This window comes from Emiliania huxleyi, assembly GCF_000372725.1.
Source record: "Emiliania huxleyi CCMP1516 unplaced genomic scaffold EMIHUscaffold_365, whole genome shotgun sequence".
Lineage (NCBI taxonomy): Eukaryota > Haptophyta > Isochrysidales > Noelaerhabdaceae > Emiliania > Emiliania huxleyi.
Genome location: NW_005199235.1, coordinates 47,569 through 68,113, shown reverse-complemented (window position 1 = coordinate 68,113; position 20,545 = coordinate 47,569). Strand labels below are relative to the sequence as shown.

Genomic DNA, 20,545 nt, shown 5'->3' with positions numbered 1-20,545 from the left:
GCTCCGCCCTGCGACGCGATTCGGTGCGGCTGAGGAGGCGGCGCGTGTGCCAGAGCCGCGGACCCCCTGGCTCGGTCGGCTCCCGCCGCATGCCCGTGAGGCAGACGAGCGACCCGAGCAAGTCGGGCTGCGGAGAAGAGCCGACGCGGCAGAGCATCCCCACGACGAGGCTTCGCCCAGCGGGCCCGCAGCTGCGAAGCAAGCCGGGCGCGCTGCGCGCCTCGCGCCGCTCCCGCCGCGCCGCCCGCCGCGCAGCTGCAACCTGCTCCGCGGCAGCGTCGTCCGCGAGGAGGGCGAGGTTGTGCGGCCGCACCGCCAGCGGCAGCGGCGCCGCCCCGCCGCCGCCGCAGAAGAGCCACACCGGGTACCGGCCGCCGTTCCGGGTGCCGTCGACGACGCCGCAGCAGCCGTTCAGCTCCGGCCGGCCGGCGAGACCTCGCAGCGCGACGGCGCGGCCGGGCGGCAGCAGCACCGCGTCGGTGAGCCAGCGCATGGCGCACGAGCGCGCCGCCTCCGAGCAGCAGCTCGCCAGCTCATCGGAGAGCGAGTCGCAGCTCGGCACGCCAGAGGTGTGGCCAGCGGTGTGGCCGCCAGAGGTGTGGCCGCCGCCGCCGCCGCTCCCCGCAGGCAGCGCCTCGACGAGCGCGTCAAAGGCTGCCTCCACCTCGGCAGCTGCCGCCTCCGCCCTCGGCCCTCCACCCTCCGAGAGCGGGCCCGGCGGCACGGCGCGGAAGGCGCCCATCGCAGCCCGCAAGTCCGCCGCTTGCGCGCGCATCGCCGCGACGTACTCCCCTGGGCCGCCGCCCACGCCGTTGCCGCAGCTGGCAGAGAGAGGCTGCCAGGCGGCGGCGAGCGGTCGCCCCTCGCCGGGAGAGCGCTGGATGATGCGCAGCGCAGACTCGAGCCGCGACGGGTCGGCGCACACCCAGCGCCGCTGCACCATGTCCCACCGCGTGTGGCACGCGCCCGGCGAAGTGAGCAGCCACAGCACGCGCGGCTGTGCCGAGGCGAGGCGGACGAGGAGGGAGAGAGCGAGGCCAGGCAACCGCATCAGCCGCCGGTCCTCGTCGTGCCTGCACACGAGCTCGACCAGCCGGCAGACGAGAGACGGAAAGTGGGGCGACGCACACAGCAGGCGCGTCGCCCCCGCGCCGCCGTTGGACGTGCCGTCCGCGACGAGAGCCAGCAGCGAGAGCGCGTGGTGCGTCAGCAGCACGTAGCATGCGCCCGACTGGGGAGGGGAGAGCCGCTCGCCGCCGCCGCCACCTTCGACCGCTGAGGCGGCCCCGGCGGCGCCGTCCGGGTCGTCCCAGTCGCCAGTGAAGCGCCACCGCAGCCTCGGGTGGCCGTGCACCTCGCCGAGCCCTCCGGGCAGCCCTCCCGTGGTCAGAGTCCCGTCGGAGAGGCGCGGCGTGTGCGCGAGAAGCGCGCAGAGGGACGAGCAGGAGGCGGGCTGGGAGAGGAGCGCGCGCCGCGCCATGGACATGGCGCTGGACGGCTCCAGCGCCGCCGCCGATGGCGGCGACAGGAAGGAGAGGGGAGAGCGGGGTTTTGCGAATGACGAGAGCCCACACACGCCAACCACCAGCCGAGCCAACGGCGGCGGCAAGCCGAGCGGCGTGAGGCACCTCTGCTCGCCTTCGGGCACGCGCCGCCGGGCGCACCGCGAGAGTCTGGACACGAACTCGCTCACTGGCAGCGGCAGCGGCATTTCGGCGCAGCAGATCAGACTGACGAAATCTGCGGGCCGCGGAGCCGACGGCCACGAAGGATGCGCCGCCGGGCGCAGCACGGCGGCACTCGCCCGGACGAAGCGCGCCTCGTCCGAGGGCGAGTAGACGAGCCGTCCGTCGTCGAGACGGACCTGATACGCAGCAAACATGCCGCGCGCGAAGCCTTCCTCACGATAGAAGATGGACGCGATGACGCCCGGCTGCCAGCGGTCCTCGAAGGAGCGCGTGCAAATGCAGCACTCCACCCGATCGCCCGGGCCGAATCGGAGGCGCGTGCCTGCCGGAACCATGATGCCTGCCGAAGTCGATCCGGCGACGAGCGCTTGGTGGACTTTGGTGGACTGACTGGCGCCTGGCGAAGAAAAGAATTTTACAAGCCCTCCCACGACACCGGGTACGGGACTGGCACTGCAAAGGCGACGGCTTAGAAGCCGTCGCCCTCACAGATGCCGTCCTCCTCACAGAAGGCGTCGTCGGAATGGTAGTCAGGCGGATGGTCGAATCCGCGAGCACCGTGGTGCTCGCCGAGAGGGAAAACACACACCCAACACACGCACACACATACCCCCTGAAATATTACTACCTGCATCATGTTTATATGTACGATGTTTTCAAACACATCTCCGATCGGCATCACCTGAATGGGGTCATCGCTCTCAACCGAGTGCCAGGTGGACGGGAGCTCCCTTCTCCATGTACCGTTCGGGGCTGTGTGGCGAAGCTGCCACCACGAGGAGCTAGATGAGCTCTCGGCGCGTCATCGTTTTGTTTTGTCCTTGAGGCACCGCCCAGCGTTTGCGCCCTTCTACCCGCTATGCGAAATTTCTTGTAGGTGCTGCTTCGCAAGAAGGCTGCCCTGAAAGCCGCCGAGCGCCCAGCGACCGCAACTGTGGGGGCGAAGTCGTTCGGCCCGTGAGGTGACGCCCACGCCCTGACCAGCGGGGTGAGCCGTGGACCCCGGCGTTGCGCGAGGTATGTACGCGGGGGGTTCGGTCCCTCGGCGCCGCGCTCTCAGTGGGAATGGGAGCCGATCTCTCGTCACACCGCAAGGGCTGGCTGGCGCCCAGGCTCGAGGCTGGCGCCACCGGCGCCGGGGCGTCGTTTTGTGATGATATGTGATGTCGTGTCTGTTCGTGAGCACGCGGTACGGTACCGCTATCGTTAGGCTACGGCACGCAATATCTATCTCATATCTTAAGAACTCCGTATCAAGTATTTTGCTCCGAAGTGTATCATATCGTGTTTTTGTATTTTGAGGATGAGAGGTCTCGCCAAGATCACGTAACCCTTTTCACATAGTCCTCATCACCAAAATAAGAGCCTCAGCACGAGATCTCAGCGTTGCAACACGGGGTGGGCTGGCGGTCTAGAAGTCGGGCAGGCCGTAGACGGTGCCCCAGGTGGCGTGGGTGACGGCCTCCTGCGCGAGGAAGCCAGCGGCGGCGATCATGGCGAGGCGGGCGTGGGCGAGCTCCTTCTCCTGCATGAGCTTGAACTCGTCGGCGGACAGGTCCTTGGAGAAGCCGAGCGGGTCGAAGCCCAGGTCGCCCGGGGTGTAGCCCGGCCGCAGCGCCGTCTCCGCCTTGAGCTTCTCGCCGTCGAGCTCACGGAAGGCGATGTTGATGCGCGCCGCCTCGGCGGCGGCGATGCCGCCGCCCATCACCACCCAGAGCCAGACCGGCAGCTGGGGGATCTGGTCGATAGCCGGGCCGCCGTCGCCCGAGAAGAGCGGGTGGAACTTCTCCTGCACGAGGAAGCCGAGCGACGCGAGCATGCCGACGCGGCCGTGCGTGAGCTCGGCCTCGCGGTAGCGGTTGACCTCGAGCTCGGACTTGCCCTCGAGGAAGCCGGCCGGGTCCCAGTTCAGCTCGGAGCCGCCGAGCGCGTTGAAGTTGCCGGGCAGGCCGTACGCGAAGGCCGGGGCCTTCTTGGGCGCCGACGCCTTGGCGCCGAAGAGCATGGTCGGCTGGACGCGCGACGGGACCTGCGGACGAGAGGGCGGGCGGCGTCGGCGGGGCAGCGCGCGGGCGGGGGAGGTGGGCCGGGCGCGCGCCGACGCAACGCCGTGGAAGGAGGTGGACTGCAGCGAGAGGGAGAGCATGCTTGCGGTTTTCGGAAGTGTCCGAGCGCCTTCCCGAATCTAGGCGCTGATGCGGGCACGTGACGGGAGGTTTGCGCGACTCTTCCGCGAAACGGAGAAGGGAGAAGGCTAGGGTGCGCTTCTGAGCTCCCCGGCCCTGGATGTGCGGTTACTGATTGCACTCCAAGTGCTCCAAGTGCTAGAAGGCTAGTCTACCTCGGATTCCGGCGGCCCCTCGTTGGGACCGGTCATTTCATATTGGACCGGTCACTTGAGCGGTCACCTTCCGACCGACTCGAAGCGGTCGTTTTCCGAAAGAGGCTCAGGGGGGATCAGCCTTTGAATCCCCCCAACCGGTCATTTCCCGACGCCCACGGTGGCGACGCGGTCACCTTCCGATCAAAAAAGGCGGTAGTGATCTGATCACCCGAATACCACGTTCGGATCGCTCCTCATCGCAAACCCTGTCAGCAGTTCACCCTCGGGTGTGTTCGTAAGAGCTACATACACTGGAAAAAACGTTACAAAAGTCAACGTCGCAAGGAAAGCAGCGTCGATACCAAGCAGCGTCGATACCAAGCAGCGTCGATACCCAATGGCGCGAATACCGCGGCCAGGCGGACATCGTCCTCGATAGCTTCGATGGAAAAGTGCCTCTCCATGATCTCATGACCCTGCTAGTCAGGCGGCCAACGGTGTACGACCGAGCGTTGAAAGTACACGGCGTGGCGTAAGCTCGCGGCGTGCTCGGCAGCGTGTTATCATTACATCAAATACCCCGCCCGAGAAGTGGTACCCAGATGGCGACGAGGCGGAAAAAACAATCGAGGCGGAATTTGTGGGTGAGATGTTGCGCGACATCATCACATCGTCGGGAGGTGTGACGCGTTTTTTGAGTAGAACTAAAGCGGAGCGAGATCAGAGGTGGTGATAAAATTTCAACACAACAACTGTGTGAGCTCTGTGTCTTGATTTGCCAAGAATAAAGAAAGAAAGAAAACAGACAACCCAAGGGAGGGATGGGAGGACGGCACGCCGCCACCACACAGGGATTTTAAGGAGAGGAGTGTGATGCGCTAGCCGTCGCCCACCCTAGGGAGTCTGCCTCTTCCTATCTCTTTTCGCAGTCTCTCGCCGATTCTCGCTGCAACCTTCATGCCACCTCGCGGCCGTCCCACTCTCGTCGTTCTCTCCCTTGTCACTTCCTCCTCTGTCGCGTCATTCTCTTCTGTCTCGTCCTGCGGCGCCGCCGCCTGCCGTTCCCTTGTTCTCTCGGCTTCTTTCGCCTTTCGGCGCAGCTCCGCCCTCCTCGCTGCATATCCTGGCCCCTCGAGTCTATCGAGCTCCCCTCGCGCAAGGACCACATTTCTGACTCCCATTCCGATCATTTGCCTCCAAGTCATGTCGTTGCTCAGGTCCACTCTCTCTTCGAACACTCGTGCCTCTACGGATGATGCCGGCGCTGGGGTCCCCTTCGGATGCATCGTGACATCTGACAACTGAATTTCCACTGGTTCTACACAAACAACTGCGACGGCAGATTTCTCGCGGTCCGCAGCCCATCTGTCAGATGCTTGGCGACGGGATGATGCATGCAATCATCAGCATGCTCGGAGGCGGGTCGCTGGAAGGGCCCGCCACCGAGGACGAGCGCGCGTCCCTCTCCACTCTCCTCCAAAGCGAGAGTGCGGCAAGCATCAATGGCGCGAGGTTTCGCGAAATCCTAGCGGTGCACTGCGCGAGGCTTGCGGCGCTGCTCCGCCAGCTTGAGGTGGCTCTGCCTCCCGAGCTCGTCACCGCCATTGTCGAGCGTGCGGCGTCAGTGGAATCCGCCGACTTGACGCTGTGTGGCGGCGGCGGCGGCGGTGATCCTCCGTGTCACGGGCTGCGACGGCATCACCACGCCATACAGTGGGGTGCGGGAGGAGGCAGCACCGCGCTCGTCACTTGCGCTCGCTGCGCCAGAGTCGTGACGGCGAGCTACATTCCGCGCGTCCTGCCAGAGACGGGCGGTGGCTGGTATGCGCTGCGGAAAGTCACCGTCACCGCTGGCGAGGCGTCCTTCAAGCAGTGCCGTCACTTTATGCTTGAGCAGGCTGGCAACGTTGGCGAGCGGTCAACACCGGACCCGTCCTGCGCCGTTCGCCATCGGTACTCGGGGCTGCACTCCTTCCGCACCGTCGTGGCATCTGAGTGGGTCTTGCGCGGCCGAGTCAGCTACGAGGTGGAGCTGGCGCGGCTGTGCTCTCTCTCCGCGCCGCCCGCAGTTGCAGTCGGGTGTGTCACGCCGACGTGCAACGTAAACTCCGACACCGCGTGGGCGCCCGGCTCCCGCTGCTGGGAAGGCGCGTGGGGCTTCTGCGTCGAGGGCACGGGCGCCTCCACCTTTCATGAGATTCGCGCCCTCAGCCAGTCGCAACGTGCCTCGCGTGGCGGCAGGACGAGTGGGGGAGAGTGGGGTGTGTGGGAGGAGCCGGACCTAGAGGTTCGCTCTGGCGACGTGCTCGTCGTGACCATCGACGCGACGCGGCGCGCCCTCGGGCTGCAGATGACGCGGCACGGCGCCGCGGTGGGAACGGCCCGGCTGCTGCCGCTGAACACAGAGCCAGTGGAAGGGGAGGAGGAGCCGCTGGCTCTTGCCGTCGGCCTCAAGTATGCGAACGACAGCATCCGCCTGACGCGTAAAGAGGCAACAGGCAGGGCGGAGCGCGACTGGGAGCCCGGAGCGGCCGGGTGACTTTTCGTCATTAGTGTGCAGTCACCCCCGCCCCCCCCTCTCTCTGCGAGTGCGTGCGTGCTGCGCCCCGTGGGTGTCCCGACTGCGACTCTGGTCTCGCTGTGCGGCCCGCGCAGTCCGACGCGACGTCGGGCGGACTGGAGGAGAGAGAAGGTTACATGTACACAACACATGCACAACGTGCGCCCGCGGCGCGAGAGCCGAGACCCTCTGCGCGAGTCCGTCAGAGCCGTATACACATATGTGTAAAGCGTAACGGTGCTACGTAAAGCCGTGTGTGTGTAATGCTAATGGGCGTGTGTGGAGAGAGATGGATCCTGGATTGGCATTCATTTTGCACATTGGGATGTATGTGTATGCCACACACACCCCACTCCCCACACGCACACTGCATACAGCATACGGCTCTAGTGCAACACAGTGCACAGAGCTCAGAGGAAAAGGGGGCGGCACAGAGCCACACAGACACACGGACTATGAAGTTGAAGATGGATCCACAGCCACGCACGACGCACGTAAAATCGTCATCTCGCAGCATGTCTTCGCTCGCATTACACAAGCGTACCCGACGCTACTGTATCTCCCCTGTGAGAAGAGTCAGAGAAGAGTGTCTTGGCCGTTTAACCTTCCATGGCCTTGTACGCATCCGCTGCCTCGCCCTGCCCATCAACGACGACCTTCGCCTTCCATTTGTGTCCTCGGCCGGCGCGGAACAAAAAGGCGATGGCCAGCGAGGCGGACGCCACGACGAGGATGACGACGAGGGACCCGGCCTAGTGGACAACCGTGGTGCGCTGAGATGCATGCGCGCCGAGTCAGCTTGAGCCGTGATGAGTGGGACTGCCGCTGATGCGCTCGCGATGGACGTGCCGCGCTCCAGCCCCTGCGCCAGCATCGGCGTCGGCAAGGTGCCGCTGAGGCCGAGCCAACGCTTAATGTGCTGAAGCTCCACATGGCGCGCCTCCCGCACACTCAACGGATCATCCGGGTGCGCAAACATCAGGTCAAGGTGGTGTGCGCCCTCGGGAATGATGACCGCCACCACCGTCTCCGACACGCTCGAGAGGACGCCGATTGCGGACCAGGGGTCGTACAGCCCGTTGGACAAGACAATGTTGGAGGCCTGCTTCAGCGCCTCCATGCCGCCAAGCCAGTCGGCGACCCGGGTGGGATTCGGCTCCACGCCCCACTTCTCGCGACACCTCTTGTGGATGTAGGACATGTTGTACGCTTCGTCGGGGTGGAAAGGCAGGAACATATCGTTCACGCCGTCGCGCGAAAAGTAGGTTTCTTGTGGCATCATCTCGGTGCAAAAGAGGTAGTCCCACAGCCCGTCCTGCTCCGGGTCGTCGTGGACAGCCTGCAGGTAGTGCGCCAGCCTAACCCGGATCCTGCTGAACAAGCTCCTCTTGTAGCTCGATCGGTCACACCGCCATCGCCGTCGGGGAGAGGGGGGACGACACTGCTTCGGCAGCGTGCACCTCGATCCTGTACCGTGTTTGTTATGACCCCCCCCAATGAACATACCAGTGAGGGAGGGCGAGACGATCGAGGGGTCCCGTACCACGCGGAATCGACCCTATCCAGTGCTCAAGTGCTCACATACCCAAGGGAGGGCTGGCAGACGGCGCCGCCACCACAGTGCGGAATAAGCTGTGTGCCGCTGTTTTCACGCTGCTCAGCACGCCCCCCGGTTAAGCTGCAATGCAAAACTCTTTTTACCACCTTCAAGTACACCCCCAAGACTCCCCCAAACCGCCCAGGATGAGCTCCTTAGGTGCCATTCCGCCCAAGATATGACCGGTTGAAGTTGGGGTTCCACGGTCAGGATGGAGGTGTCGAACTGGATGGGGGTCAGCCAGGGAGGCTGTTGTGGCGCACCGGACAGCCCCCCAGCACCGTGCCCCACCCAACTGCATCCATGGGAGTCACAAACGGTGCTGTACTCGCGGCTGCAAGCACTCACGACACTCAAACCCACCACCTGCCTCCTACCCTGTACGAGGAGCCATTTCACCCGTGCAACATCTGCACAGGTGTACCGCCGACGCTCCAGCGCCCGGCCCCTACTAGAGTAGTCTTGGGGGACCCACAAACGACCAATACATCCACTCGCGGCTGCAGCATGTGTCCGGGGGGGGCATCCCCGTGAAGCAGCCAGCAGGTGCCGGACACGGCGTTGGCCGTCTTGGACCGAGATCAGGGCGCAACTGCCTGTCTCATGGGGTTGAAGGACCGTCATGGGGTCGGCTTTGATGCTGCCAATCAGTCGGGTCGATAGGTGGCGCCCCAGCGAGATGCGTTGCGGGTGCTCGGCGTCGCCTGCTTGAGTGGCCTGAACGCACTCGCGGGAGCCAGAGAGCAAAGGTGTGCGCGAATTGAGGCTTCTGAGCAAGCCCAGGCAAGCCACAGGACCGGCCATGTGCGTGGGTAGTCGAGCGGTGGCCGGAGGCAGCCTCCAGGAGTGCCTCTCAGTTCGACACCTCGGTCTCGACCACGACCAGACTCGGAGCGGCACACAGCTTATCCAAATCCTTTGGCCGACTCGCATGTGCTTATGGACCGCGCATCCTGCTCCTCGAACGCGCTGCACGCCGCCTTCAAAGACGGCGCTGCGGACGCAACAGTGCTTGCGCTGATCGAGTCGCAGCCTGAGCTTCTGATCCAGGCGGACGACTCGTGGGAGCGCTGGCTGCCTCTGCACCACGCTGCCCGCTGGGGCGCGGCGGTGGCGGTGGTGGAGGCTGCCGTCGCGGCGTGCCCCGAGGCGGCCAAGGTGGCCTCGCGTGGCGGCTACGAGCCGCTCCACCTAGCTGCCATGGGTGGACAGCTTGGCGTGTGTCGGGCGCTGCTGGCGGTCTATCCAGAGGGCGCCTTCAAGAAGGACTCGCACGGGCGCACGCCGCTCGTGGAGGCGAGGGAGGGCGGCCACGTCGAGATCGAGGAGCTCATCCTCTCGCTGCCTGGCGCACGAGAGGCGGACTCGGCGGAGGCGGCGTTGCGCGAGAGGGAGCGAGAGGAGCTGCTCGGGGCCGAGGCGGCGGCTGCGGAAGGGGAGGCTCCTGAGGAGGAGGAGGCTCCTGAGGAGGAGGAGGAGGAGGAGGAGGAGGAGAGCACTCTCTCCTCCGCGCGAGCGCTCGCCGGGCGGATGCTGCGCGCCGCGTCCTCGCTCTGGTGGCGCGAGGAGGAGCCGGAGGAGGAGCACGCGCTCTCCAAGCAGGCGCTGTCGGGGGCGTCGTGGAAGAGGGGCGTGTGGTGGGGACGTCGTGGACGTGTCTCGGACCTGTCCGTAGGCGCTCGCGGGCTACTTTGTCGAGCGGGCGAGCCACACCCCGCTCCGGCGGACTAACCAAGCTCGGGCAATCTCGAGTCCTCTTTGAGTAGGCGAGGCACATCCCGCTCCGGCTCGCCCGCAACGAGCGGCGCCTCCTCCGGCGGCAGAGTGGGGGGAGGACCAGCGCCACGTCCTTGACGCGTCGATGGCGCGTCCCGCAGGCGGATGCTCCGGCTGGTCGAGTCGGTTCTCTCCATCTCGCGCTACACAGACGCGGTGGACGCGCCGCGGCTCGCGGGCTCCGCCAAGCGGAGGCAGCTGCAGATGCGCGAGTTCGACTCCGTCTTCACCGCGATCGTCCTCTGCTGCGACTACGTCAAGGGGCAGGAGCTGGCGGCGCGACAGACCTCGAGCCGCGACTACGGGGTGCTCCTCCAGACCATCTTCGAGACGGCGCGCCGCTACAAGATCATCAACCCCGAGAAGATGGGCGACACGTACGCGAAGCTCGTCTACCTTCTCCAGGACGCAGCCGCGCCGTGGGCAGAGGAGCACCTCGAGTTCTCGCCCGTGGCGCCCGTCCGGACCGTGCACGCGAGGCTCGAGGAGCTCGGCGCCGCCGACATGCTCTCCGACCCGCTCATCGCGACCGCGACGCAGACCATCGCGCCGGAGCCGGGCAAGGCGCGCTACACGATCGAGCGCGAGATCAAGGCGAAGGAGCGCGCCATCGAGACGCTCGCCGCGCGATACCGCGGCGCCGCCTGCGAGCCGGACGAGCTGCGGCGCTGCATCTACTCGATCGGAGACAACCACGCCTACCTCTACCAGGCCCGCGACCCAGTCGACCGCGTCATCTCGCTGCTCCTCTCCCACTTCGGCGGCGAGGGCGGCGCGGGCGAGGGCGGCGCGGGCGAGGGCGGCGCGGGCGGCGGCTCTCTCGCGATCGAGCTCGGGCGGGAGGGGGCTCGGCTCACGCACTCGCACGCGCGGCAGCACGCTTTTGTGCTGCAGACGCTCACGCTGTGGCGCGAGATTGCGAACGACATGTTCCGGCTGTGGCACCTCGCCGAGCAGGACCTGCTCGACCCGAGCAACCCGTACGAGCAGCGCGACACGGGGCAGGGGCTGCAGCGCGTGCAGGAGGCGCCGCGCACTCGCGCCGCGCTGCTCGAGCTGCTGCGCGCGACGCAGCTCAAGGCGAGCGGAGGGTGGGTGGGCTCGTCGCTGGTGCACCTGGGCGACTCGAACGTCCCAAACGCGCTGCTCTTCATCGACAAGTACTCGCAGGTGGAGCACATCCTCAACCCGCTCCTCGCCACCCTCGACGCGCTCCCGAAGCTGCACGCCGACGACCAAAAGATCGGCGCCTGGATCGACGCGACCTTTGGCGGCGTGCGCGCGCTCACGCGCGCCATCCTGCGCGACTTCTTCCGCTTCGCCTTTGACGGCTCGGGCGGCGACAACTTTTTCGACGCCGGGTCCTGCATCGACGGCCGACTCACGTCGGCGTGGAACTGGTGCTCGCAGCTGCCGGAGAAGCCCTTCTACATCGTCTTCACCCTGGCCGGCTTCACCTCGTTTGACGGAAGCCTTGGCGGGAGCTGAGCCTGAGGACAGTCGCATCTCAGGGGAGAATCGCCTTCACAGGTCGCGGCCCGGAGGCTGCTGCGCAGCTGGGTGCTTGCTAACTTTTCACGCCACCTTTCCAAAAATAAAGAAGAAACGGCGCCTGCCACAATTCTTTTTTCCTTCGCGGCAACGCGATGGCGGCAAGGCCTCAATGCGCGCGCCCGCCTATACCCTATAGTATACGCTATAGGCTATAGCTGAGGCTAGTCGATCGCGTGTACGAGGTGTTCGAGCAGCACGGCGCAAGCCTGTAGATCACACCACCGTTGCAGCAGCGCTAGGGGAGTCGCATCAATCTGCAGTCCGGTCTGCATTGACTATCGCTCGTGAGCGCTGGCGTGAACAACATATCCTGACGCCATGCCGTCCTCGAAAGAGGCACTCGCTGCCGTGAAGGAGCTGATGCAGCAAAGGGGATCCATGTACCTCAGCAACAAGAAAATTCACGAGGCGTTGCTGCCTCAGCTGCCGGGTCTCACCTTCGGTCAAGTGCGGCGAGCTGCGGCGCGCGTGCGCGATCCACAACGGGCTGTCACAACTTACGGGCAAGAGATCCCGGTGTGGGAAGCGTCGCAGCGTGCCTATGTCTTTCCTTCAACCGGCGAACATGTTGCAGGTGACCAGTGTGGTCAACTCCCACTAAAGGCCAAGCAGGCCGAACCATGCGGCATCACCCCCGTAGCATGTGGGCGGCTAAACGAACAAGCTAACCAACCTCTCCTACCAAAGCGTACCCTGGCACTAGATGCGTCCTGGCATCGGGAGGGTCCGCCTAAGAGGAAGTACGTTCGTAAGAACTGATACATGTACTTTGTGCGTGGAGCGTCTTCCCCTTTTGCGCAGCAACACCTTAAACTTTCAGGCCCTCCAAATTCGGGTCGGAGCGTAGCCCGTAGCGGAGTGAGAGAGAGAGAGATTTTGTTTGTTTGTCGGAGTGAGTGGGCCCCGAGTTTGAGCGACGGACGCTTGCGTCCTAGCCTCCAACAACGCCTCCCCGGCGCAGAGGGGCCCCCGGAGGGACGCTCAACCGCTCCACGCCACGCCGCTTGCGGCGGTCCTCTTCCCAGCTTGCGACGCCGCCGCTTATTCCTTTTTTTCACCGGGAAGCCGCTCCGGGGCACCGCGCTCCAGGGTCCGCGAACAATGGAGGGCTTCCTCCTGCGCGCGCTCAAAGGGCTCAAGCGCGACCGCGCGATGCAAGAGATCCGGAGCAAGCTGCGCGGCCGCAGCCTCCTCCTCCGACGGGGCGCACGCGGCCGCCCCGCACGGCACAGCGCGCCGGCGGCACCGGTGCGCACGCCCGGAGCGGCGAAACGGTCGTCGCGACGAGCCAAACCGGTCGCCAGCCCCGCACAGATGCAGGAGCAGCACCGGTGCGCCAGCCCTCGCTGCCACCAGCCACCACCGCAGCGCCTGACGGGTCTGCCCCGCCGCAGGCTGTGGGAGGCCTATGCGTCGGCCGCGGTTGCTGCTCTGCCATCGACGGAGCTGCGCGCGCTCGCGGCCTTGTGCGCCGAGATGGACCGACACGGCTCCTTCATGGCTGTCGTCGCCAGCCGCTGCCCATCCCACGTCGGGATCGAGGGCCACGTCCTCGGCGAGACGAGCAGGACGTTCCGGCTGCTCGGCGCGTCCGGCAAGCCCGTCACGGTGCTGAAGCCGGGCGCCACATTCCGCATGCAGCTGCCCGCGGCTGCGCGGGCAGGGGTGCCGCCAGCGCTGCACCTCGACGGCTCGCAGCTCCTCTGGCCGAGCGACAGCAAGAGGTGACGGCGCATATTCGTAGAAGGGACAGTGACTCCCGGTTCATCCCGGGACAGTTGTGCACGTGGCCGTCTTCTCATGGTGTGTCTGTCTGCCTTTCCTCGCTCCGGTCTCTGCGTGACGTGTGTGTGTGTGTGTGTGTGTGTGTGTGTGTGTGTGTGTGTGTGTGTGTGTGTGTGCCGTTCCCTTTTGAACCTTTGCATGTTGTGTCGAGTGTTGAGATCGCGCGAAGAGCGAGACTCGTTTTCGGTTTTGTCTCCGCTCCGCGGACCGCGCCGGGGCCTCCGGGCCCGGGCTGCCCCTCTTCCGCTGGCGGGCTTCTCGGCTCGTCCCGGCTCTCCCCGGCGCGCGTCCTGGGCGCGTGTGTCCCCCGTCCGGCCGGGTCGCTCTGGGGTGGCGCGGGTGCCCCCGGCCCACACCGTGCGCCGCGCAAGCACCAGCAGTCGGCGGAAACGGGGCTCCGGGCCTCCGGCTCCACTAGTCTCCACTAGCACCGGCTTCCCGATCTAACCCGGTCTAACAGAGGGCAGATTTGGAGAGATCTCGAGGAGTACATACAGATAGACCCTCCAATCATCAGAAAACTCCGACCTGATCGGTCGTACTGACCGCCGACAGATCACTCCAGACAGTAGACAGGCCGACGTCTGCACGCGGCCGGCCGGGCGAGAGGCTTGACACGATCCGACCCTGCGAGACCCTGACGCTGCTGCTCTAGCTATCAGACATGCGCTGGTGACTGCTGCCACAATGTGCGACGGTGCTGACCCACTTGGCGGCCTTCCCGGTCAGTGGTGAGGCGCAGTTCAGAGCTGTCGATGGCGCGATGGGCGATGCCGCACTGGTCCCACATTGGTGACACGATACCACCAAGTTTGCCGGTCCAAGAGAGAGGCACCGGCGCTGTCCTGAGAAGAGCGTGGTCCCTCTTGACTGCCCATGCGCGCGAGGCTGTGTAGGCATAGCCTCGAGAGTGCCAGCAGCCAATCCGAGGTGACGCGCATTGCGTCAGAAGCGTGCACACGATGGAAGGACACCTTCCTACTGGCCGTACGATCAGGTCGTCACTGAATGCTGGATACTAAGGCCGCGAGCTATGCAGGTGATCAATTGTGCATCATGGCACGGTCAGCTGCGCCGACAGGCTGTCGCAAGGCGTGCTAGAAGGCGTGATAGCATGGCCGCAAGTACGCCGAATTCCCATGAAAACAAGTAAAAAAACGACAAAAAAGAAAAACAATCCAAAAAAATCGGCGCCTGCGGCGGGCCATGGGACCCCATCTCCCCCCCGCATGGACACCCTCTGGGGCCCCCGCGCCGGCCCAGAGGCAGCGCGCCGGGTCGGCGGTGGCGGCCTGCGCGCCTGGTGTGTCGGCTCGCGGTGTCGCGCGATAGAAAGTGGTGCGCGTGCGTTCATCTGATCTTATCAATCAGCAGGAGCATGTAGGTGAATAAAGCGGCGGTGCACAGACTGCAGAGCCATACACACGCCGCCCACGCCGGTCGCCCGCCCACTCCCGCGCCAGCACAAGCCGCACCTAACTCTCGGATGGCTGAGAGGCGGCGGCGGCGGCGGCGGCAGGGGGGGGGACACACGGCGTTTGGCGGGTCGGTGGACGAGAGGACACGATATCACGCGGGGATCTAGAAGTCGGGCAGGCCGTAGACGGTGCCCCAGGTGGCGTGGGTGACGGCCTCCTGTGCGAGGAAGCCAGCGGCGGCGATCATGGCGAGGCGGGCGTGGGCGAGCTCCTTCTCCTGCATGAGCTTGAACTCGTCGGCGGACAGGTCCTTGGAGAAGCCGAGCGGGTCGAAGCCCAGGTCGCCCGGGGTGTAGCCCGGCCGCAGCGCCGTCTCCGCCTTGAGCTTCTCGCCGTCGAGCTCACGGAAGGCGATGTTGATGCGCGCCGCCTCGGCGGCGGCGATGCCGCCGCCCATCACCACCCAGAGCCAGACCGGCAGCTGGGGGATCTGGTCGATAGCCGGGCCGCCGTCGCCCGAGAAGAGCGGGTGGAACTTCTCCTGCACGAGGAAGCCGAGCGACGCGAGCATGCCGACGCGGCCGTGCGTGAGCTCGGCCTCGCGGTAGCGGTTGACCTCGAGCTCGGACTTGCCCTCGAGGAAGCCGGCCGGGTCCCAGTTCAGCTCGGAGCCGCCGAGCGCGTTGAAGTTGCCGGGCAGGCCGTACGCGAAGGCCGGGGCCTTCTTGGGCGCCGACGCCTTGGCGCCGAAGAGCATGGTCGGCTGGACGCGCGACGGGACCTGCGGACGAGAGGGCGGGCGGCGTCGGCGGGGCAGCGCGCGGGCGGGGGAGGTGGGCCGGGCGCGCGCCGACGCGACGCCGTGGAAGGAGGTGGACTGCAGCGAGAGGGAGAGCATGCTTGCGGTTTTCGGAAGTGTCCGAGCGCCTTCCCGAATCTAGGCGCTGATGCGGGCACGTGACGGGAGGTTTGCGCGACTCTTCCGCGCTCAGAAACGGAGAAGGGAGAAGGCTGTCTACCTCGGATTTCCGGCCCCTCGTTGGGACCGGTCATTTCATATTGGACCGGTCACTTGAGCGGTCACCTTCCGACCGACTCGAAGCGGTCGTTTTCCGAAAGAGGCTCAGGGGGGATCAGCCTTAATCCCCCCAACCGGTCATTTCCCGACGCCCACGGTGGCGAAGCGGTCACCTTCCGATCAAAAAAGGCGGTAGTGATCTGATCACCCGAATACCACGTTCGGATCGCTCCTCATCGCAAACCCTGTCAGCAGTTCACCCTCGGGTGTGTTCGTAAGAGCTACATACACTGGAAAAAACGTTACAAAAGTCTACGTCGCAAGGAAAGCAGCGTCGATACCAAGCAGCGTCGATACCAAGCAGCGTCGATACCCAATGGCGCGAATACCGCGGCCAGGCGGACATCGTCCTCGATAGCTTCGACGGAAAAGTGCCTCTCCATGATCTCATGACCCTGCTAGTCAGGCGGCCAACGGTGTACGACCGAGCGTTGAAAGTACACGGCGTGGCGTAAGTTCGCGGCGTGCTCGGCAGCGTGTTATCATTACATCAAATACCCCGCCCGAGAAGTGGTACCCAGATGGCGACGAGGCGGAATTTGTGGGTGAGATGTTGCGCGACATCATCACATCGTCGGGAGGTGTGACGCGTTTTTTGAGTAGAACTAAAGCTCGTTTTAAGCACTAATACTGGGACAGCCGGTGCTGCGGGCGGACGCGCTCGACATCTCTCTCGAGCGGTGGCGCGGACATGGGACAGCGGGCGCCGCATCACATTTAGTACCATTCCACTATTGAGCATTGTGTAGAGTGCACTGTATTACACTCCTCATACTCACCTCTACACTGCACCCGCTTCGCTTGGTGTTCTTACCGGCAGTTCGGTCACACCGGCTCGTCCTATCCCGCCCCACCCACCTCTCGCTACCGTGCTCGCTCGTAGCACGGAGCTCAGCGAAGATCAACGGCCGAGGTCGCACCGCGCGCCTCCGCCGCGAGGAGCTCGGCCTTGGCGCGAGTCTGCAGCGACTGAAAGCGGGCCACGACCGCCCAGAGCGAGTTGGCGAGCACCGGCCGCGACTTGGCCTCGTCGGTCATGTCCTTCGCGATAGACATGAGCCAGCGCACCTCCTTGTTGACCAGCTCCCGCTCCTTGTCGCGCGACTGATATCCCTTGCGCTGCGACGCACGCACGTACTTAATGTCGCCCGTGGCGATGGCGAGGGCCGAGGGCCTTCTCGAGCTCGACCTTCTCCCGCTCGATCGCGTGGGCCTTGGCGAGCATGGCTCCCTGCTGCTCGCTCATCGCCTGGATGTGCGCCGCTTCCACCTGCGTGCAATCGACTGGCAGTGCGCCTGCGCAACGTTGACGTCGAATAGCGCGGTGTCCCGCTCAGAGGTGAGCACGTCCTTCTCCTTCTCGTGCTCCGACTTCATGGTGGACTTTTCCTGAAAACGGCAGAGGAAACGTGTGATGAGATGAGAGCAGGCGCCGTGATTGTGCTGGCCTCGCACAGGGCTGGTGGATTAACGTTAACACGGTGTTGACACGTTAACGGTTAACACCACAGCCGTAGAGGTGTTAAAACGTGTTAACACCGCCCCTCGGGAGGTGTTGACCCGCCGTCTAGCATATTCACTTCACACCCGCAGCTGCGATTGCGAACATGTCCCATTCATTATTATCCCTCGTGCTCGACGCCCTCCTCAAAGTCGGCAATCGCTGCATCCACATCCTCCTCTTCCGCCTTTCGGTACTTCTTGAGCGCATTCTTCAGCGGCGTCTTGCCACAGTTCTCGTACAGCTCCTCGAGCTCCACCCAGCGCGTGTCGATGAATCCAGCGTCATTGCTGTCCTCTTTGAAGGTGCCTCGCGTGAGGTAGCACACGGCCTTGTCGGCAGCAGCCAGCCTGTTGCGCCGCTTCTTTGCGATGAGTTGCTCGGGCTCGCAGAAGCGCATGCCGAGCACTGTCTGCCTCAATCTTGAAGCAGAATGTCGGCACGACCGCATCGTCCGCACCGCCACCTGCCAGCCGCGCCTGCCGCTGCGCCGCAGCCGCTTTCTGGCACTTGTAGCGGCAGCACATGGTGCGGTGCGCGTACTTGAGCAGACGGTGCCACCTTGTGACGGTGCCCTGGCAAAATCGTCCCGATTTCGATGCGCGATTTAGCTAAGTCCCAGAGCCGTTTACGCATGAGCGGGCCCCCTCACCAGCCTAGGGCTCGCGCTTCTGGCCCGAGGTGTCGCCGCTGCCTCCCGCGCCCTCCGGCGCCTGCTGCTACTGCCGGTCGGCCGGTCGGGTCCGCGCGACGGCTCCATCCTCGAGACGTAGCGGTCGCTGAGCGCTTTCTCGACCGCTACGTCTTCCAGTGCACCCACCCACCGCGACCCTCGAACCTGCGCTGCGCGGCGCAGTTGCTGCCGAGTGAGACGCCCCCGCCCGCGCAGGGGCGGCATCACCAGACGCTACCGCATGGCCGAGCAGCGAGCAGTGTGTGCCGCAGTGCCCGTCCGGGCCCTCTTGCAGCTGCCTCTATTGGGCGTAAACCGCGGATATAAGGGTCTATACGGAGGTGGGTGGCCTCTTAGAGGTATGGGAGCCGCTGGCACCGCGCTGGGCGCCGCGGATGCACGTACGAACGAACATTATGAAATCGGGACGATTTTGACCCAAAAATCACAAGGTGGCGCTGCAGTTGGCGCAGTGGCCCTGGGAGTAGGGCGCGCGCGGCATTGACGCGGACCCAGGTATTTCTCGGGTATACCCGGTTTTTTGCAGGTATACCCGGGTTTTACCCGGAGCGTGTGTCAACACCGTGTTAACGGCTATGTTAACGCTTGTTTTGGGACTGCCGTTCAACTGTGTTAACACCGACCTCTGCGCCAAGTGTTGGCACGATCTGTAGTCAGAGCTGCCCCTGAGGTGTGTTAATGTTAATCCACCAGCCCTGGCCTCGCACCGTCTCGTAAACAGAAAGGAGCGACTCGAACGCGGACATCGCACCCCTCATCCGAGTTCAGAGCTGACACCACGTCCTGAGGCACGGTCGGGATTGTCAGCAATGAGAGCGCACGCGACATCGTGCTATGAGGGCGGGCGGACCTCAAACAGGGCGGCCTTGTTGGCAGTGCCGGCATCGCTCGAGTCGTTCTCGCACGATGCCTTGCGCTTGCGGCTTGCGGCTTGCGGCGGGCGGGACAGGGCCAGCGCCCATAGCGACAACCGAGACGACCGGCGGGGAAGGCGCAGCCGTGGCCGTGTCATTCGCGACCGCCGCGCCCGAGGGCGGCGCCTAATTCTCGGGAGGCGCGGAGGCCGAGAGAACACTCGGAGCAGCAGCACAGGACTTCGACGCCGGAACCATCATGTGAGACGTGTTAGGCACGGGGACCCCCCCCCCCCCCGCCGGGATGTACAAACTTAAATCGGAAAACGACCGCTTCGCGTCGGCAAATGACCAAAACTGACCGCTTCGAACGCTAAATGACCGGGTGTGCGGTGACCGCGCAATATATTACGTATGTTGTTGGTAGGTTCGTTGTTGAAGGGGAGGAGCGGGAGAGAGAGAGAGAGAGAGCGAGAGCGAGAGCGAGAGCGAGAGAGAGAGAGAGAGAGAGAGAGAGAGAGAGAGAGAGAGAGAGAGAGAGAGAGAGAGAGAGAGAGAGAGAGAGAGATGGGATGGAGTATGGAGAGAGAGAGAGTGCCCGCGCGGCGGCGTGATGAGCAGCGAGCTCTCGAGGAGAGGGGGAGCAGCGAAAAAGAAATAAATAAACGGACAACCCAAAGGGATGAAAGAAAGAAAGAAAACACACAACCCAAGGGATGCGATCAGCGCGCGCCCAACGCGCTTTCTTCTTTCCAGTGCCCGCCGCTCCTTTGCCTAGCGTTCCTGGCCGTGAGCCGCCTGCCACTCCCCGCCCACCTCGCCGTCAGTCAACATACCAACCAAGGACCTCGCGCACGCAGGTGAGACATGGCGCAAGCGGGCGCCACCCTCCAGAACTACAACAACGACCTCGTCCGCTGTGCGCGCCACACTCTTGCCCACGCTGCAAAATCGTCACCGCTGCTGTGCCACAGTGGAGTCGAACAGCAGCGTGACTCGCTGCCTCCCCGTTCGCGCAGGCATCGAGGAGCTGCGAGAGAAGCGCGAGGAGCTAAACCGCTCGGTGGCAGCAGACGAGGAGGAGAAGGGTGCGAGCGTTGCACACACGTTACCGACAGTGCCGCCTTGGCTGCCACCCGCCTGCACCGGGGCTGATGTCGCGTGATCTCCCGCCCCCACCGCACTCTGCTCCCTCCCTACGCCCGCTCTCACTTCCGCCGCCCCCCCCCCCCTCGTAGCCAAGATCCAGAACGATCTCCGCATCCTCACGGAACGCCTCGCTCGCATCAACGACAACTTGGCACCAGCCGCCGCCCGCCCGCCGCGACGCGCATACCCATGCTCGCTGGCGCCGCCCCTCCCCCCCCGACTCCGGAACCCCCTTCACAGGCGCGCAAGATAGCGTCTCGCAACGAGTACGACAAGACGATCCAGGAGACCGAGGCGGCCTACGCCAAAATCATGGAGTCGTCGCAGGCATGCCGCGGCCCAGCCCAGAAGAGAGAGTGGGGCCACTGCGGACCAGGGAGACGGACCGAGCACCCTCCCCTCCCCCCTCCCCTCCTCACACCTCTCCCTCCCCCAGACCCTGCTGCACGTGCTCAAGCGCGAGTCCGTCAACCTGCAGAAGAAGAAAGCGCCGTCCGCGTGAGAGTCGCCACTGAGACCAAAGGGGGCGGGCGTGAGAGAGCGAGGCTGTGTGAGGGGGACTGGTCGC

The 20,545-nt window shown here is 64.8% G+C and overlaps 7 protein-coding genes across 7 annotated transcripts; 5 read left to right on the top strand and 2 right to left on the bottom strand.

Annotated features, from left to right (window-relative positions):
• Positions 1 to 3,010: 3,010 nt before the first annotated feature.
• Positions 3,011 to 3,841, bottom strand: Lhcf75 (light harvesting protein). The gene is made up of 2 exons (XM_005772116.1): positions 3,787 to 3,841; positions 3,011 to 3,717 (listed from the first exon to the last, which is right to left on the bottom strand). The coding sequence occupies exons 1-2, from the start codon at positions 3,832 to 3,834 to the stop codon at positions 3,100 to 3,102; spliced, it is 666 nt and encodes a 221-aa protein (XP_005772173.1). The 5' UTR covers positions 3,835 to 3,841; the 3' UTR covers positions 3,011 to 3,099.
• A 1,542-nt stretch (positions 3,842 to 5,383) lies between these two features.
• EMIHUDRAFT_242663 (hypothetical protein) lies at positions 5,384 to 6,550 on the top strand (the record flags this gene model as incomplete). The annotated part of the gene is made up of 1 exon (XM_005772115.1): positions 5,384 to 6,550. One exon carries the CDS (start codon positions 5,384 to 5,386, stop codon positions 6,548 to 6,550), a length of 1,167 nt encoding a protein of 388 aa, XP_005772172.1.
• A 620-nt stretch (positions 6,551 to 7,170) lies between these two features.
• On the bottom strand, positions 7,171 to 7,986 carry EMIHUDRAFT_242662 (hypothetical protein; the record flags this gene model as incomplete). Its single annotated transcript, XM_005772114.1, has 3 exons — positions 7,171 to 7,323; positions 7,392 to 7,910; positions 7,981 to 7,986. 3 exons carry the CDS (start codon positions 7,984 to 7,986, stop codon positions 7,171 to 7,173), a joined length of 678 nt encoding a protein of 225 aa, XP_005772171.1.
• A 1,121-nt stretch (positions 7,987 to 9,107) lies between these two features.
• EMIHUDRAFT_242661 (hypothetical protein) lies at positions 9,108 to 9,616 on the top strand (the record flags this gene model as incomplete). The annotated part of the gene is made up of 2 exons (XM_005772113.1): positions 9,108 to 9,547; positions 9,604 to 9,616. 2 exons carry the CDS (start codon positions 9,108 to 9,110, stop codon positions 9,614 to 9,616), a joined length of 453 nt encoding a protein of 150 aa, XP_005772170.1.
• A 427-nt stretch (positions 9,617 to 10,043) lies between these two features.
• On the top strand, positions 10,044 to 11,432 carry EMIHUDRAFT_75396 (hypothetical protein; the record flags this gene model as incomplete). Its single annotated transcript, XM_005772112.1, has 1 exon — positions 10,044 to 11,432. A coding segment is annotated over one exon (1,389 nt), but the record flags the coding sequence as incomplete, so codon positions are not given.
• Positions 11,433 to 12,599: 1,167 nt separating this feature from the next.
• EMIHUDRAFT_242658 (hypothetical protein) lies at positions 12,600 to 13,226 on the top strand (the record flags this gene model as incomplete). Its single annotated transcript, XM_005772111.1, has 2 exons — positions 12,600 to 12,772; positions 12,893 to 13,226. 2 exons carry the CDS (start codon positions 12,600 to 12,602, stop codon positions 13,224 to 13,226), a joined length of 507 nt encoding a protein of 168 aa, XP_005772168.1.
• Positions 13,227 to 19,695: 6,469 nt separating this feature from the next.
• EMIHUDRAFT_242653 (hypothetical protein) lies at positions 19,696 to 20,479 on the top strand (the record flags this gene model as incomplete). Its single annotated transcript, XM_005772110.1, has 4 exons — positions 19,696 to 19,747; positions 19,848 to 19,916; positions 20,218 to 20,243; positions 20,435 to 20,479. The coding sequence occupies 4 exons, from the start codon at positions 19,696 to 19,698 to the stop codon at positions 20,477 to 20,479; spliced, it is 192 nt and encodes a 63-aa protein (XP_005772167.1).
• Positions 20,480 to 20,545: the final 66 nt, after the last annotated feature.

What these genes read in the sequence shown, in the direction of transcription:
- Lhcf75 (XM_005772116.1), bottom strand. Translation starts at nt 3,834, where the DNA reads ATGCTCTCCCTCTCGCTGCAGTCCACCTCCTTCCACGGCGTTGCGTCG. An exon ending in CCTTCCACGGCGTTGCGTCG is followed by an intron (nt 3,718 to 3,786) that starts GCGCGCGCCCGG and finishes TCTCGTCCGCAG; the next exon opens with GTCCCGTCGCGCGTCCAGCC.